The sequence below is a fragment of the Epinephelus moara genome, chromosome 24 (genome assembly GCF_006386435.1).
Source record: "Epinephelus moara isolate mb chromosome 24, YSFRI_EMoa_1.0, whole genome shotgun sequence".
NCBI classification, from domain to species: Eukaryota; Metazoa; Chordata; class Actinopteri; order Perciformes; family Serranidae; genus Epinephelus; species Epinephelus moara.
Window position 1 is genome coordinate 44,732,629 of NC_065529.1, and position 18,115 is coordinate 44,750,743.

General features: G+C 38.5%; 3 protein-coding genes across 3 annotated transcripts; all 3 read right to left on the reverse strand.

Moving 5' to 3' along the window:
- Positions 1-2,070: 2,070 nt before the first annotated feature.
- On the reverse strand, positions 2,071-4,707 carry LOC126385925 (odorant receptor 131-2-like). The gene is made up of 2 exons (XM_050037970.1): positions 4,552-4,707; positions 2,071-2,892 (listed from the first exon to the last, which is right to left on the reverse strand). The coding sequence occupies exons 1-2, from the start codon at positions 4,705-4,707 to the stop codon at positions 2,071-2,073; spliced, it is 978 nt and encodes a 325-aa protein (XP_049893927.1).
- A 4,095-nt stretch (positions 4,708-8,802) lies between these two features.
- On the reverse strand, positions 8,803-11,155 carry LOC126385926 (odorant receptor 131-2-like). Its single transcript, XM_050037971.1, has 2 exons — positions 11,000-11,155; positions 8,803-9,624 (listed from the first exon to the last, which is right to left on the reverse strand). Exons 1-2 carry the CDS (start codon positions 11,153-11,155, stop codon positions 8,803-8,805), a joined length of 978 nt encoding a protein of 325 aa, XP_049893928.1.
- A 5,569-nt stretch (positions 11,156-16,724) lies between these two features.
- On the reverse strand, positions 16,725-17,828 carry LOC126385927 (odorant receptor 131-2-like). Its single transcript, XM_050037972.1, has 2 exons — positions 17,698-17,828; positions 16,725-17,522 (listed from the first exon to the last, which is right to left on the reverse strand). Exons 1-2 carry the CDS (start codon positions 17,740-17,742, stop codon positions 16,725-16,727), a joined length of 843 nt encoding a protein of 280 aa, XP_049893929.1. The 5' UTR covers positions 17,743-17,828.
- Between the last annotated feature and the right edge of the window lie 287 nt (positions 17,829-18,115).

Below are 18,115 nucleotides of genomic sequence, written 5' to 3' on the forward strand. Positions count from 1 at the left end.
ATTACTCTCACGTAATCAGTGCAATCTCGTTGATTATGTCTGGAAAATGAGTTGTAGACGTGACGGTAAATTAATTTAATGAAAATAAAATTATACTTTAATGTCAGATTTTAATACCGTTAAAAATATAAATACATATAGTTGTTTCGAAAACTTGGGGGCAATTTTGGCCCCCGTAACATGGCTTTTGGGGGCATTCTTGGATAAATTGCGGGCCAAATGGCCCGTGGCCCTTGCTAATTTCTGACACTGCTTCCTACCCTCTGTGTATCTGCCGTCTGCATGCTGGCCTGGTGGATTGATAGTAAGAACTGGAGTGGATCACTGGAATGGAGCGCTGGGCTGGCCAGAAAACCTGGCAACCTGGACTCAGTGAAAAACTGGATCGGAGCTCATGGATCGGCATTTTTCCATGCAGTCCGATCCGATGCCGATGCCCGTTTCTAATATCGGCGGACATCCCTGCCGAGCATAACCGTTACCAGTCCGAGTGTCATATAACCTAAAGTCTGTTTCATTGTCTCCTCGACGGCCTCTGTACAGCTGCAGGCTCTGCATTATCATCTGCTGAAAATCAGTTAATGGAAGAATAACAATAATTTAATTTTATCACATATCAGTCTGTGATTTATGGCATAATCCTGATTAGAAATCATCCTCTGGGGGCAAGATTGTCATCACTACAGCCATGCTACTAGCGTTGCTTAAAATTTATATCTGGCTGATTGGCGTGTGAGTCAATCACACTGTGGTCAGCACAAACAAAATTCCAGAGCTGGAAGAGCTGCAGGTGGGATCCTGTCACAGACTATAAAAATAATGGACGTAGCTAGGCCTGTCGCGATATGCGATAAGTCGGTTAATTGCACGGTAAATTAAAAGGGAGATGGTAACTTTTCCGGCCGCGATTAATTGCATACTTTTTTTTCCTCGTCTCTCTCCACCAAAGAGACTGGACGACAAGAGCGTTCACTGCCGTGCATCGTCTTTGTCTCTGTGGGGGAGGCAGGGCTATGGGCTACACACACACACACACAGTGCGATCTTTGTGAGGGGGAGACGAGGCGGAGAAAAAAAAAAAACAGTTGAGCGTAAGAGAAAGACATGGAACTTGTTCTTAAACCAAATGCCACGGCCCCTGTGTGGGAGTGTTTTGGATTTAAACCAAATGACAGAGGGGAGCCCAGTAATTTGGACAAGCCGGTGTGCCGGGTTTGTTCGAAAACCATCTCAACAAAAAGAGCGAATACGACCAACTTAACTGCACTGAGAGTGAGAGACTGACAGTCTTTTTTTTGTATTTATTTATTTATTTCGATATTTTTACGTGTTATTTCGGATAATTAAATTTTCTTTTTTGCATTCCTAAATATTCTTGTTAAATAAATGTTTATTTCTCTTTTAAAGGGTGTACTTGTATCATTATGCCTTTATTATCATAATATAAGTTTAAAAAATGGTCTAATATTATCGCTTATCGCAATAATTTCTGATGCAATTAATCGCCCAGCAAAATTTGTTATCGTGACAGGCCTGTGACGTCAGCTATTGGTTTGTGTACTCCAGTTTCGAAGCCTCGAGTTTGGCATCTAAGCTGTCGCTGTTTGATTGGCTTAAGTTAAAGTAAACTTGAGTTTAATTTGCCAGGTTTATTAACAAATATTGTTAAACTATCTCAAACATATACATGTGTCATATTCAGTAAGTATTCAGTATTTCAAGTGAAATTGTATGATATTCTGAATATTAAAACAGATTTTTTTTTTTTTACTGCTGATTTAACTTCTCTTGGCTAAACATCAGCTGTCATAAAATGTATTGAATCAGCCTCTTACTGTAGTTGTTGTCATGATGCTTAAAATATACTGAATATTTTGTACAAAATTTATCCTATATCTTAAAAATTTTTGACTAAGACCAGTGACCATCTTTGGGGAAAACGTAAAAAGTAAAAACAGGACACAATTATTGAATACACATATGATCGTGTTTTATACTGTTGTAGGGATAAATCATTTTCTGGTGCATAATACACGTTTTGTCTGCCAGAATGTGGAAACTGGGAAACTCTCACTGCAGTTTCATGGTAGGCCTCATGTTTGACGTTAGGACATTTTCTGGGTGGTTTCTTATGCTCACTTTACAAAGCAGGTACCTCCTCATATGTTTCCTGAAGGTCTGGTCCCGCAGTCCGTAGACAATGGGACTAACAAACCGTGGCAGGATCTGGACAATGACATAGGAGGTGAAGTGTATGGCCAGGAACTGTTTGGGTAATAAGTAGAGCAGACCTTGTTCAAGCATGGGTCTCACGTATGTAAGCATACATAACAGCAACTGAAAACCATGGAGGAGAATAGTGTTTCTGGCTTTTTTAATGTCTTCAGTTGCTTCCTTGGCAGCAAACAGAATCCTGAAGTAAGTGTAGAAGATTATGAGCCATACCAGGACGAGAGAAACAATGTGTGAAGCATCCCTCTTCTTCAGGCTGTAAGAGCTCCTGAACACAAAGTCTCTGGAACATAAAACTTTAGAGTGAAAGAAGTGTAGTGGCTCTGTGGCCAGAAGGATGAAGAGATCTGGTAGGATGGAGAAAGCACTCACAACCCAGATCAGACCAATCAAGATATTGGTGTTCTTGACGGTACAGATCTGTCCGTGACGGAGGGGGATGCAGATGGCGATGTAGCACTCGACTGCCATGCCAGCCAAGTTTAGTGGGGTGTTGAGGGTGGTGAGGATGGTGATGATCAGCAGGATGAGGCAGAACGGCACACTGATTGTGTAAATGGCGTAGCTGATGATGTGGAGTAAAGTTGTCAGGACCAGCTGCATCATGTCATTTATAACCAGGTGGATGAACAGAATGTAACGAGGGTTTGTGTAGAAGATCTGGAGGATGAAATTGGTATTGATGGAGTAGTGAGGTTGAATGAGGTACTTATCCATAGCCAGTGTATTACCTACAGTAGATGTTTATTGGCACGCCCCCAGTTTGGAGAACCAGAGCAGAGTACTGTCACAGGAGCGATGTGATGTCCTGCTGTGGATGGGGGCAGCTGGAAACCTATTTTAGCCACTACACTATAATGAGAGTATTTTCACTGCTTCACCTTTCTGTCAGATGGCCCTTTTCGACAGGAAGCCATTAACATATTCGGTTCCCCATTGACGCTCTTGTCAAAGTCACTGGACTCCATTGACAAAAACAGTGATTTTAGCTTGCTGAACACATGAGCTGTTGGTCTACTGCTGCTTGGATGAGTTAGTTAGTTAATGTTAATGTGTCTTTGGCATTTAAAAGATTTATTTTGGATTCACACAATAACACAAACAAACAGCAGACCAGCAGCTCCTGTGCACAGCAACGTTAAATTACTGTTTTACTCAGTAGAGTCTGGCTTTGAAGAGAAAGATAAAACAGCTTCAGTTCCCTGTCTGATGTCAACTTAAATCACTGAAAATATTTTAAATATAGCAAAACACTTAAACCAATTTTGTTTTTTTTAGGTGGTTAAAATACATTTTGTTGCTGCCCTCTACACTGACTATAGATGAGTTGCTCATACAGCCCCACTTCAAAAGATCAGAACTATCCATTTTAAAAACTGCTTTTTCAAAGTCATGTTTTGCTTCATTCATTTTCATTTCAAACCTTTGTTTCAGCAAAGTAGCAAGTAAAGGAAAATGTTGCACTATAAGACATTACAGCTGCAATAATTTATCTGTTAGTTGTGTCAGCTATTAAATAAGCCATTAATTGGTATAAGTAATTTAAAAAATGTTAATTCTCTGATTTCAGCTTCTTAAATGTGAACATTTTTGGTTTCTTTACTCCTCTATGACAGTAAACTGAATATCTTTGGGTTCTGGAGAAAACAAGACATCTGAGGATGTCCGCTTGGGCTTTGGGAAACACTGATTGACATTTTCACCGTTTTATGACATTTTAAGACAAAAAACAACTTATCAATTAATAAGAAAATAATCTAGAGATTAATCAACAATAAAAAGAATCATTAGTTGCAGCCCTATATGACACTCTAAAAAGCAGATATGCAGTTGACTATATAACTGATCCGCAACCAGTCAAAATAACAGAATATTTTTCACAAAAAAAGTTGCCCTGACTTGCTACTGATTATAGCAAATTTACGTCGGATAAATGGTCAATAAATGAAAGCTACCTGGCCTTTCAGAGGTGAATGTCTTTTGTAAATAACAGTGTGGTGTGTGTGGGATGTCTAGCCTCTTTCATAAGCAAGAAAATCACAAATGTCTTCACTGAGAATGACCGAATGATACATTATAATACATGTAACCTGATATTATTCTCAGTATTTGAGTAGTGCACGATGCATCCTTTTTTTAAAAACTGATTTGTTAAAGCTGTAAAAAAACAATGTAAATGAATCTCAAAATAACGCTGTTTTGCTTAAAGATGAGTTGGAAAGAAGAGGGAGAGAAAAATAGAAAGATTCAGTATGTTTGCTGCTGGTTTCCATTTCTGCTTACACATATGTTTATACTGTGAAAAGGCAAACTTCAGACCTGGTGCTTTCTGAAGGTATGGACCAGAGTACCATTGATGTAGTTAATGGAGATGCAGAGAGCTGTGACAATCACATTTTTGGTCACAGCTACGGTGAAGCTTTCCGTCCGACTCCCAGTTATAGTGGAAGTGCCGTTGAGGGATGAAAAATTCATGTCTGAAATGGCAAAATCCTTCCTGTTTGAAATAAGCACAGACAGCAAAGAGAGATTGTGGTGTTACCTTCAAAGAATGTTGGACTAAAATCTGCTAATAATACATGTGTCATGAGACGCACTGATCTATGCATTAAATAGCCTAATTATCCTCAGAAAATGATCTTGTAGGAGGCTTACTGGCAGATTCTCCTTGTTATTACTAAATATTTCAGAAAATTCCTTTGTAAATCACAGAAAAAATACATGATATTTTACATATATACATACAGTAAGAAAACACTTGCAGTCCATACAGTATCAGCAGGACGTCAGATAACACCAATCTGTTGTCGGTGTTGGTGTGGATGGACTTTATAAATGTTGATCAAACACATTTGGGATTATATTCATCCTTTGTGTGTGTGTGTGTGTGTGTGTGTATGCGTGTGTGTGTGTGTGTGTGTGTGTGTGTGTGTGTGTGTGTGTGTGTGTGTTCATGCATGCGTGTGTGTGTTTTAAAGGAATAGTTACACATTTTTGAGAAATACAATCATTTGCTTTTTGATGTCAAGCTAAATTTTTGTGCCTTAAGAGGTATCGTAAGTGTCGTAAGTGCTACATCGTAGGCAACTGGACTTGCTTGCGTTTCTTGAAGACGTTTCGCCTCTCATCCAAGAAGCTTCTTGGATGAGAGGCATGAGAGGAAACGCAAGCAAGTCCAGTTGCCTACGATGTAGCACTTACGACAGGCAAATGACACATTTTAGACTCATAACAATATAACTTTTGCTATTTCCTTCAGCAGTAGTTTCATGCAATAGCCAAATGTCACTAGTTTACTATCTTACATCAATCTCAGTCTGTTAAAAAAGGGTGATTTACACAGTGGGAAACAGGCTGTAATTAGGTGCAGTTGGTTTTAAACATAATTTTAATTGTGGATGATTAACGGAGGGTGCTGGCTTAGGGTAGTCTTATCTCATGCACAGGTGACAGGGCCTGTTAGGGTCCACATAGCTGTATTTTTTCTCAGTGCTGGCATATTCACTTGTTCCCAATGAAGAGGGAGTGTATACAGCAGCATGCCTCTCTGAGCGTTTTGTGCGGCCATTTTGATTTTTGATTTTGCTACTGCTCCTTTTTTTTTTTCTCTCTCTCAGCTGGGATACAGTTACAAAATATACAAAAAAGCCTATTTGTGGGAGCAGGTAGGTCAGCAGACACTGAATGTTGCTGGTGTGTGTTGTACTTTTATCACCATACCATTGTAAGCTTGTTGTTAACTGTGCAGTCAACCCCCGTTAATGTAGTGTAGCCACGTAGCTAATGTCATTGTCAAACTGTTATCATAGAAACAAAACCCATGCGTAGTGCATCGGTACAAAAAAGCGCTGGGAGCATTTTTTTTTTATTTTTGTAAACCCCGGGGATGAAGTGCTCCCCAGGGCCCTGTCCCTGCTTTTCTGCTGAAGAAAAAGGCTATGTGGACACAAATTCTTACTCCTCAAAAAAAGTCTAACAGCACCTATTACATGCCAATCAACCAGCCCATCGCACAGTATGAGGTGGTGCAGGAACTCCTGAATATGATGGACTGTGGGACAAAGAGATATTTGCATGGGAAGTTTCCACTCGCCATTTGTCACTGCTCTGCACAGTAACTATCCTCTAGAAAGCACAAGTCTACAAGTCTTCTCACACTGAAAATCACTAGCACCAGACAAGACAAGGATGAGGAACCTATCAAGCTTCCCAGGCAACGGTTTATCTGCTCGCCTCTGGAGTTCATTTGCAGCAGGAATTATCTGGAGTGCGAAGACACGGTCCGCAAGGGTCATTTTGGCAAGAGAGCATTATCCCTGTTGTCTGTCATGGACTGCAGGCGGTTTGTTTTTATGCTCCTCATCTCCGTTAAGACCAGTGACCTGGGGCTCTCCTATAGGTACATGGGGATATGGGGAACGTGTTCTTCACATTTGATAGTCAAAACTACGTCAGGTCATTGTATTAAACAAAGTTTTAATATTATATAGAGGTAAGATTGTGAAACTTCAAAGCTTATAAAACATAAGCCACACTTGACATTTAACAGCATTATGTACCATGCAGCGTGCGAGGCATACATGTGCATGTCACATAAGATTCTTATATATGTATTATGATGTGTCTGTATCTGATGTTGTCTGCTCCTTTGTGTTAATTGTGGATTGTGTATTTTGTTGTGTTTCATGTTTTATGTTAGTGGACTACAGATGGAAATTAGCCTTTAGCTACATCTGGTGCAAATATATTTTTGTTTTGTAAACAACTAATACGTGCACACTGTCCTTTTTATAAACTAAATAAACTAAAACTAAACTAACAGCATATTTCACACTTCATCAGGTACCTGGTCTGATTTTCGGTCTTCCTCACCATCCAGGAACTGACTCATCTTGTTGCCACAGCCCTAATCCATTTAATAACCCTGAGACTGATATAAGATAATAAACTAGTGACATTTGGCTATTGCAGTAAACTACTGCAAAACAAAATAGCAGAAGTTATATTGTAATGAGACTAAAAAGTGTCATTTGCCTGTTTTTTACCAACAAGGAGAGGTTGTACCATGTCAGTGACATTTCCATTTGATTCCTGGAGTCAAAGTTAAATGAAAAAGTGGCTTAATTTGTCTTTATATGTTGTCTGGTTCAGGGTTTACGGAAATCTGTGTTTTTCGCCATTAGTGTGGACAACAATTCAAGATGGCCGCCAAATGATCCCTATGGGCCATGAGTTGACCTTGGCAACAAGAAAAATCCTTAACTAGACACCACAAGGGTCTTAAAAACCAGGTTTAATAAATGCCAAGGGGAACATATTTCTACTTTATTATTTGTAACCCACTCAAGACAATCTACAAATTTGTACCATAATACATTCATTATTATTCATTATTCATAATTCATTTTCCACAAACATGTCTTTTTATATTTGTGTTGTGCAAAGTCACATCCAAAAAAATACAGATTGATTTGCAAATGCGCATAACTTACTCGTAAACACAAATTTTAGTTTCACATAACAACGTTACAGGTTTTACAAATGTAACAGTTTCACCACAGCTAATACATATTCATGCATTTATGGATCTATTTTTACATGTGAAAAGGGTTTTGCACATTTGTAGATTGTGTACTGTCGGTTTGTGTGCCATGTGAGTGACAGTTATGACTTCTCTCCTGTTTGTTTAGGTGAGGTGCAGTCACTTGCCAGATCAGCAGATGGCGACATTCTCTCATGAGATGATGGAACGTCAGTCTGTACAAAGACGGCTAAACCAAAGACGGTAACATTCAACAACAGTCAGAAACAACAGTCTATGCCTGTAAATGTGAGCACATATTTAGTTTCATGTTAAGCATGTGAAATAAAAATGGATCATACGTAAAAATGATATTATTGCGTTGCTAATTTTTGGTAGCACATTAGTGGTAATTCCCATGATGTTTTAGCATCGAGCGAACAGACTCATTTGACCTATGGTAGCAGTGGTGGAAGAAGTACTCAGATCTTTTACTAAGGTAAACGTACAAGAAAAACAAAAAGTAAAAGTTATCATTATACAGAACGGTACAATTTTAGATCAAATAAAATGATAGATAATGTATTTATCACTTCGATGTTGAAGCTGGTAAAAATTGGGCTTCTCTTGCAGGTAGCAGTCAAGTCTTATGTTTATCCATCAAAATATATTTGTTTATTATCTTTATCATTATTTTATCTATTTTTATGATTAGATTTAAAGGAGTAGAAGAATAAGGTAGCAGATTATGGAAATACTGAAGTACAAGTACATCAAAATTGTACCTAAGTACAGTCCTTGAGAGTAAATGTACTTCATCCTCTCCACCACCACTACCGTGTTGCTATACTGTATATTTGATTGAATATGCTTAGGGGGTGTTAAGTGTTAGCTAACTGTAACTCTTTTGGCAAGGTGGCAGCACTGTGAAAGACATGGCTAGGAGTGACATGGGGCATATATTAATGGATTTCACAATAACTGGTAATTTACACCACAAATGGAATTATTATTGAGTTGTCTACCAGAATGTGGAAACTGGGAAACTCTCACTGCAGTTTCATGGTAGGCCTCATGTTTGACGTTAGGACATTTTCTGGGTGGTTTCTTATGCTCACTTTACAAAGCAGGTACCTCCTCATACGTTTCCTGAAGGTCTGGTCCCGCAGTCCGTAGACAATGGGACTAACAAACCGTGGCAGGATCTGGACAATGACATAGGAGGTGAAGTGTATGGCCAGGAACTGTTTGGGTAATAAGTAGAGCAGACCTTGTTCAAGCATGGGTCTCACGTATGTAAGCATACATAACAGCAACTGAAAACCATGGAGGAGAATAGTGTTTCTGGCTTTTTTAATGTCTTCAGTTGCTTCCTTGGCAGCAAACAGAATCCTGAAGTAAGTGTAGAAGATTATGAGCCATACCAGGACGAGAGAAACAATGTGTGAAGCATCCCTCTTCTTCAGGCTGTAAGAGCTCCTGAACACAAAGTCTCTGGAACATAAAACTTTAGAGTGAAAGAAGTGTAGTGGCTCTGTGGCCAGAAGGATGAAGAGATCTGGTAGGATGGAGAAAGCACTCACAACCCAGATCAGACCAATCAAGATATTGGTGTTCTTGACGGTACAGATCTGTCCGTGACGGAGGGGGATGCAGATGGCGATGTAGCACTCGACTGCCATGCCAGCCAAGTTTAGTGGGGTGTTGAGGGTGGTGAGGATGGTGATGATCAGCAGGATGAGGCAGAACGGCACACTGATTGTGTAAATGGCGTAGCTGATGATGTGGAGTAAAGTTGACAGGACCAGCTGCATCATGTCATTTATAACCAGGTGAATGAACAGAATGTAACGAGGGTTTGTGTAGAAGATCTGGAGGATGAAATTGGTATTGATGGAGTAGTGTTAGTATTTTAGATGATTTATTTAAAGGGGTAATTTGGATCTTTTGAAGAGGGGTTGTATGAGGTACTGATCCATAGCCAGTGTATTACCAACAGTAGATTTTTATTGGCACGCCCCCAGTTTGTCACAGTAGCTATGTGATGTGCTGCTGTGGATAGGGGTAGTTTGAAACCGATTTTAGCCGCCTAAAACAATCAATTTCAGTTTAAATGTTCACTATATTGAGAGTATTTTCACTGCTTTACCTTTCCATCAGACAGCCTTTTCCGACAGGTAGACATCAACATCTTTAGTTCCCCATTCATGCTTATGTCAAAGTTACCAGACTCCATTGACAAAAACAGTAATTTTAGCTCACTGAACACAGGAGCTGTTGGTCTACTGCTGCCTCAATCATTTAGTTAGTTAATGTTAATGTGTGACTTTGGTGAATCTGAACTAACGCATTTAAATGACAAAAATGTGCCTTATGTTGATTTTTTTTTTTTAAATACATTTTGTTGCTTCCTCTACACTGATTATGGATGAGTTGCTCATACAGCCCCACTTCAAAAGATCAGAGCTATTAAATATTACTGCTTTCTCAAACTTATACTTTGCTTCATTCATTTTCTTTTCAAACCTATGTTTCAACAAAATTGCAAATAACTGAAAACATTGCCCTACATGACATTAGAGCTGCAATAATTAATCTGTTAGTTGTCAGCTATTAAATAAGCGATTCATCGGTAGAAATCCCCAATTCCAGCTTCTTAAATGTGAATATCTTTGTTTTCTTTACTATGACAGTAAACTGAATCTTCTATCTTTGGGTCGTGGACAAAACAAGACGTCAGTTGGGCTTTTTGAAAGCACTGACATTTTTCACCATTTCCTGACATTTTATAGACGAAAACAATGAAAGGATTAATCAAGAAAATGATCTCGAGATTAATTGACAAGAAAAATAATCATTAGCTGCAGCCCTACATGACACTCTAAAAAGCAGATATGCAGTCGGCTATAATTGATCCACAAGTTACACCAAAGTTACCATGTCTTGTGACTGTTTATAGAAAATGTCAGATTAATGGTCAATAAATGAAAGCTACCTTGCCTTTCAGAGGTGAATGTTTTCTGTAAATAACAATGTGAAATCTGGAGGTGTCTAGCCTCATATGTAAGAAAATCACATATTTCTAGACATGTCTTCACTGAGTATGACCAAATGATACATGAAAATAAAGAACATATCACCTGGTATTATCCTTAATATTTAAATAGTGCACGATGCGTCCTTTAAAAAAAAAAAAGAAGAAAGAACTGATTTGTTAAAACTGTGAAAACAATGTACATTTCAGACCTGGTGCTTTCTGAAGGTATGGACCAGAGTACCATTGATGTAGTTAATGGAGATGCAGAGAGCTGTGACAATCACATTTTTGGTCACAGCTGTGGTGAAAATGTCTCGCTGACTTACAGTTGTAATAGAAGAGCCGTTGAGGGATGAAAAATTCATGTCTAAAATGGCAAAATCCTTCCTGTTTGAAATAAGCACAGACAGCAAAGAGAGATTGTGGTGTTACCTTCAAAGATTTTAAGACTATAAAAGATTAACAAATAAGGAAAATTTTGTAATGAAAATCTGCCAATAATACATGTGTCACGAGACACACTGATCTATGGATTAAATAATTATCTTCTAAAAATGATCTTGTAGGAGGCTAACTGGCAGATTCTCCTGGTTATTACTAATATTTCAGAAGATACCTTTGTTAATCACAGAAAAAATACATGATACGTAATACACATTACACACAGTAATATAACATAATGTTACACACAATAACACATTTGCAGTCCATACAGTATCAGTACAAAGCAGTAAGCATGACTAGACTGTACCTACCCAGCAGGACGTCAGATAATACCAGTCTGTTGTCTGTGTTGGTGTGGATGGACTTTATAAATGTAGATCAGACACATTTGAGATTATGTGTGTGTGTGTGTGTCTGTGTGTGTATGTATGTATGTATGTATGTATGTATGTATGTGTATGTGTATGTATGTGTGTGTGTGTGTGTGCTTGTGTGTGTGTTTAAGGGAATAGTTGCACATTTTTGAGAAATATGATCATGTGCTTTTCCTTTTTTATTTTAAGAAAGACTTTTGATAAATAAGATGACATTCGTGACATTGGCAGTGGCCGATGTTTTTCTGTTGTGTCCCAGTCAATTTTGTGCAGGCTAAAAAGCAGGGCTTCATAATAATGGCCACAAACTTATATGAATGAGCAGGTATGGTCATGAATTCAATGACTGTTTGGCAAATGGGCTCTATCAGTGTCAGCTCAGAATTTTAAAATCAGTGCATCCCTAGTATGGGGCTATGGCCAGAATGTGGTTTGCCTAGCTTAGCACTAAGACTGAAAACGGTAGGAGCTCATGGATGTTGGACAGATTAATGAACAATTTAACAAGTCCTTTTTACATTTGTATTTGAGTATGGCTTAAACAAACTAGACATGATTAGTTGATTCATCAGCTTCAGAGGTGCAGGTCTGTGTTTTTTAGTTGTTGTTTTTTTTTTTTCACTTTGCACACTACCACACGAGCCTTTTCCCTTCATTTCAAGTCTTTATGCTAAGCTAGGCTAACCTCCTCCTAACTCTGTGCTAGAAAGTGAATACATTTTGCAAAATGTTGAACTGTTTCTTTCAACCGACACTACAACAATTGAATGGATACAGAGAACCGGTCTTAAAGCAGCATTATTCTTTGTTTTGTAGGTACCTGAAGGCAGCATAGATGGAGCAACATCTGGATTCATTTGCAGTCGTGTAACCTGGAGGATGTAAGTTCAGTATTCACTCTTCTTTTAACTCTGTGAGTGCTGGGACGCAGGTAGTGTACGGTAGCTTTATCAGAGCTTTTTTGAAAATGTCTGCCAGCCGTGGCTGGAAATGGTGATGAGAGCGGTGAAACTGAACAACAAGTGAATTTGCAGGTTTGAAAACCAAAACAACCAACTTAAGTAGACCCATGGCCCCATGGAACTGAGTTGTGTTTATTACTACAAGAAACAACTTTCACATTACACACAGATATTGACTGATTGTTTATGTAAGAATTTCATTTTTCTACCTTTTTCTTTTGTTAAGAATTTTTGAAATAGTGCAGCTTCACATTGGTAGTTGTTTGCGATTAGTCTTACAGGTCCTTTAAATTACTACACCATTGTTAAAGATAAGGTGTGTTTGGGCATAAGAACAACTTGATTAGAGTGAGGTAAATATTGTGGTTTGGGTGAAAATTACTACTTTGTTAAGGTTAGGGGACCTTTGTCACCATGGTGATGTAAAGGGGAAGGGGGGTTGGATCGGGTAGAGAATGATGCTGAGCAACCAATGAGCCAGATACTAAAAGTAATGATTGATTACAAAAACTTTCATAAAAACATCAAAACTCAGGTTATCCTACCATAAACCGACAACAAATGAAAGGTAACTTTAAAATGTCCTCAAATCAAACAAGAATAAAAGTTTTAAAAAGTATTTTAACCTTAAAAAATTAATGTCTGTAATTCTCAGTAGTTGGAATTAACTGCTGACCAACTCTAGTGTCCTCTGGTGACACTGATATTATACTGTGTGCGCAGGCCGGGCCTCACAGCCTCACTGTCTTCTCGTATACCATGGGCTTAACTGATACTGTCAAAAGGCAAAAGAGGCGGCAGTCAAGAAAAATGTAGCCCCAGATTCTGGCTAATCCCAATAACGACACATCCAGGCAGAGCTCTGATCTCTGCTCGATTTCTGTGATGCATTGCAGAACTCTGGGTGGTGGCTTCTGTCGTCTGTATCGTACGTATACGAGACACATCAAAAAATAATTAGACATCATGTATAAAATGTAATGACAATTTCCTTTTGAAACGTTCTAGAACGAGCGCTTGATAACGTGCTTTGGTGTTCCAGATCCGTACACCACAATATCTGAGGGAGTACTTGCCATGGTTTGTTTTGTAAAAAGTAAGGTATATGAATGAATTTGGGAATTAAAGAAAAAAAGAAAAACATAGAAATGTGAATGTACAGGAACAGATGAAACCAATACTCCAGCTATGTGACAGTTTCAGTGAGAACCAATTGATTGTAGAATGATTGTCGTCAGGGTTAAATAAAACTACTGTTGACTCTCTCTATTAGATGGGAAACAAACAGCGGGCTCCTGTTTTTAAATCCTACATTTTCTTGAACCTTCCGTTCACCCTGACCTCCTCCCTCTGCAGAGTTTGTGGCATTATAATGACGTCACCTGTTTTCACTCCTTTGACTCATGAAAGTCATAATTCTTACAGCCGTTCAGAGGTCGAAGTCTCTCGAACATGTTGTTTCTGGACATTTGCTAAAACAACTAATATTCATCTTTGGAAGACTGGTCTCAACTGGTCAGGACCAAAATATGAATAACCTTTGGAGCAGTCGATGCTTGTATTTGTAATTTATTTCCCTTTACTTATTGTAGCATTACTTGTAGGCATTTTCAACTTGTCTATCATAGACTATGAAAAGGACACAGTATAGAATACGTTTGGCTGAGTGCTAGCTGATTAAACATGGGTGAGTCAAATTAAATACAGCTGCTTTAAGACCCAAGCAAACTGCCTTTTATCTGGTGACTCTGGCAGATGGGACTCCATCTGTCTCAGTTCTTCATCACAAAGCAAATAATGATCGTGTTGGGGTTCATGTTACACAGCAATTAAGTGAGGACAGAAGTAATAGCAGGTAATTTAAACTTGGATCATTCGCACGAGTAAACATAAATGGTAGATTCCTCTCGGACAGTTCCACAAAATCTCAGAGTCTTTCCAGTCTTTCTTCAACGACATTTTTTCCCCCTAAAGTTTAGGAAATTGCTTATTTTCCAGCAGAAGGCATCTATTTATTTCCCAAGGTTATTGATTTATTTTCAAGTTAAAGTTTATTCTTCACTGTGTGTGGTTAATTTTTTTAAATCTTGTGTCAGATGTTGCTGTGCTAATAATTCATGTATTTAGTCAGCACTCCTTTAACACAGAGATCAGTGATAAATGATGACTCAAATTACATGACAAAGAAGGCTGACCTGGATTTTGGAAGACACAGGCCCACTGTCGGGAAGAGAGGGATCACAGGGTACAGATAACTCTCCAGCCCATACAGAAGTCTTTAATGGGATCAAATACAACAATTTACTTACTGACATCACTGACAATACAAGTTATATTTCTCATTTACATGATGAATACATTTATTGTCCTCATTAAAGCACATTTCCACTTGTGATTTGATACAGAATGGTGTGGTTGAAATTCAAACAGCAGGGGTCAGAGTTGCCGAACAGACGTGCCACTAATGTAAAGATGTGAGGCAAACTGCAGCCTCACTGTCTAATTCACAATGCCTCACCAAAAATCAGTGGCTCAAAAAAGAAAAGTCAGGGTAGAGAGAGAGCAAGAAAATGAAAGAAGCAGAGGCAATGGCCAAATGTCTAGCCATAAAAAAATACGAATAAACCCCAGGTATGACAGAAGCAGCTGAACGTGGTAAAGGCGAGGAGCGAGGCAGACCAGCAAATAAAGCCTGCTGTAGCAAACTCAGTTTTAAAGCTAGTGTGGTATCAAATGACATTAGATGACCCAAGGCATCCATTGGTACCATGTCATGTTCTCTTGTTGGGAAATGGCTAAATAACACTCTAAAAGTGTTTTTAAAGAGTGAAAGAATGGCATTGTCATTTTTCAAAATGGTATATTTAAAAAAAAATTCTGAAGTCCGTCAGCAGTTTTGGAATTTCATATTTTGGGGTATGACTCGAAAACTTCTGTTGATTCAATGAGCCCAGTGGTATTCATGTGTGATGATGATGCTCGCCCCCACAGTGAGACCTGCTCCCGATGACTTTTTCAGGAGTCCACAGGAGTCCTGTGACCTGCAGGATTCCCAAATAATCTTCAGCCTTTAGTCTGCTCATGTTAAGCACAGTTTGAATGGACGATAATTAGCCTCAGGTTCCTTTAAGATTAGGTCTGTTTTTATTTCATTTATTTATTTATTTCATTTATTTACCCAGTTTTGGTAGGTCTTCCATTGGACAGTTTCAGATCAGGTCCACAATTTTGTCCCCATGTTATCAAGTTAACAAAATGATTCTGTTGTAGTTTAAATAACTGGTAACAACTAATTCCTTTTATATTAGTTCAAAAAGAAAAAACAGGGATATGATTGTTGTACAAGTGAAATACACACGCATAAAATGTTGTTGATGTATTTTCTATTATTTAATATTTTTAATATTTTCTAGACTTGCACCGATTTATCAGCAGTGCTCGGAATCGGGCCGGTTTTCACGTGATGGGCCATGACCTGCGACCGGCCGTCTAAAATATGCCGATTTAAAACGTCGGTCACTTAGCGCGCCGCATGATTGACATTGTGTAACATCAGCAGCGCACACACACGCACATGTTAAACTTAACTGTGGAGCTCTCACTGCTGCACTGTGCGGCTTGAAATTGACGAGGTGCGTGTCCGCATGCCAAAGATGCGCGTGTCCGTGCGCTTACTGGCGGGCGCGTCCTGAAGACCTGTGTGAATTTTCCACAGGGTTTTTTTTTTTTTTTTTTTTTGGTCTATTTTAGAAATTACCCACAAATGCTACACACCAAGAATTATTATTTTATTTATCTGTTTTTATTTATGTATGCCTTTTTTACTTATTTATTTTAATACTGTACCTGAAGTTATATTTGAGCAAAAAGGAAAATGTTTCTTAACCTGTCACTGTTTTTGTTTGTTTGCTTGAGATTATTATTGAAAAGCTGGTTGTATCTTGGTTAAAGAGTCTAATAAAGCAAAGCTAGAAAATATTGCAATATCTTGTGTGCTGTAAAGTGGTTTGAAAAAAATGAAATCGGAATCGGCCCAAAAAATTCAAATCGGTGAAAGTCTAATATTCGGCCCAAAAAATTCAAATCGGTGAAAGTCTAATATTTTCTCCTGCAATATGAAACAGTGTAAGCATGAACAACTCAAAAACAGGACTTTATGGCCTCTTAAGAGTTTTTTGTGGATGCTTATTTGCACTAGCTGCACTGAACAGATGTCTTTTCAGGTACTTCCTGAATGTCTTGTCTCGTAGCCCGTAAACAACTGGACTGATGAGTCGGGGCAGAACCTGAATCAATATAGAGATAGAAAAGCGAATGGCCAGCACGCCTTTTGGGAACAAATATGTCAGACCGGCAATCATAATGTGAAAAACGTAGGTGAGCATACATAACAGCAGCTGGAAGCCGTGGAGGAGGACAGTGTTTCTGGCTTTCTTGGCATCTGTGGCAGCTGCCTTTGCGGCAAACAAGATCCTGAAGTATGTATAGAATAGAGTGAGCCAGATAAGGACCAAAAACAATGAGTTGGATATATCTCTCTTCTGTGAGAGATCGGGGTTCCTGAAAATATTTTCTCTGAGACAAAAAACCCTAGAATGAAAGAATTCCATGGATTCTGTTGCCAGTGCGACAAATAAATCAGGTAGGATTGAGAGTAAACTTATCACCCATATCAGGCCGATTATAGCATATGTTTTCCTGACCGTACAGATCTGGGTGTGGCGGAGAGGGAAGCATATGGCGATGTAACACTCTACTGCCATAACAGCTAGTGTCAGCGGATTGTTTAGATTTGCAAATATAGCAATTACTAACAAAACTATACATAAGGAGACATTAAGCGTGAACACGATGTAACTCAGGACCTGAATGAGGGTAAACAGCGTCAGCAGGATGATATCATTGAGTACCAGGTGGATGTAGAGAATGTAGCGAGGGTTCATATTGAAAACCTGCAGGGAAGGACATGAATGATAAGAAAACAAGAGAAGAGTAAAAACAATGCCATTGCTTACTTCTAAAGGAATCAAATGAATTTAGTCTTTGTACATTTATGTGTACATGTTGGATTTCTACAAATAGTCAAGCTTCAGACCTGATGTTTTGTGAATGTGTGCACAAGGGTACCGTTGACATAGTTGATGGAGATGCAGAGAACCACAGTAATGACATTCTTGATAATAGCTGTGTTTAAAGTGTCCCGATAGACCGCTGTTGTGAAATTCCTGCCACTGTTTGAAAGACTCATGAGTCAGCTGACGGGGTCTGTTTCACTGGAGACAGCTGTTGGTTATTAAAGAGTAGGTTAATATGATAGAACGTTACTGATCAACAGTTTGAATGAAGAATGTCTCATAATTACAAAGTTTACAATGTTGATTAAAGACACCATTAGCTTTGGACTCATACAGGCCATAAACAGTAAATATTCATAAATACTCACTTTGCTTTTACTAAGAGTTACAGTTGAAGTTACTTGATGTTGGTATGCATTTATTTTTCATTGATAATTACACAAAAACTTATCATAAATCAATAATGTTGT

Bases quoted from the DNA above. Each gene is read 5' to 3' on its own strand.
- LOC126385925 (XM_050037970.1), bottom strand. From the start codon at position 4,707: ATGAATTTTTCATCCCTCAACGGCACTTCCACTATAACTGGGAGTCGG. The intron at 2,893-4,551 runs GTCTGAAGTTTG...TTCATCCTCCAG, and splicing joins ATACCTTCAGAAAGCACCAG to ATCTTCTACACAAACCCTCG.
- LOC126385926 (XM_050037971.1), bottom strand. From the start codon at position 11,155: ATGAATTTTTCATCCCTCAACGGCTCTTCTATTACAACTGTAAGTCAG. The intron at 9,625-10,999 runs GTCTGAAATGTA...TTCATCCTCCAG, and splicing joins ATACCTTCAGAAAGCACCAG to ATCTTCTACACAAACCCTCG.
- LOC126385927 (XM_050037972.1), bottom strand. From the start codon at position 17,742: ATGTCATTACTGTGGTTCTCTGCATCTCCATCAACTATGTCAACG. The intron at 17,523-17,697 runs GTACCCTTGTGC...CCTTCCCTGCAG, and splicing joins CTCCATCAACTATGTCAACG to GTTTTCAATATGAACCCTCG.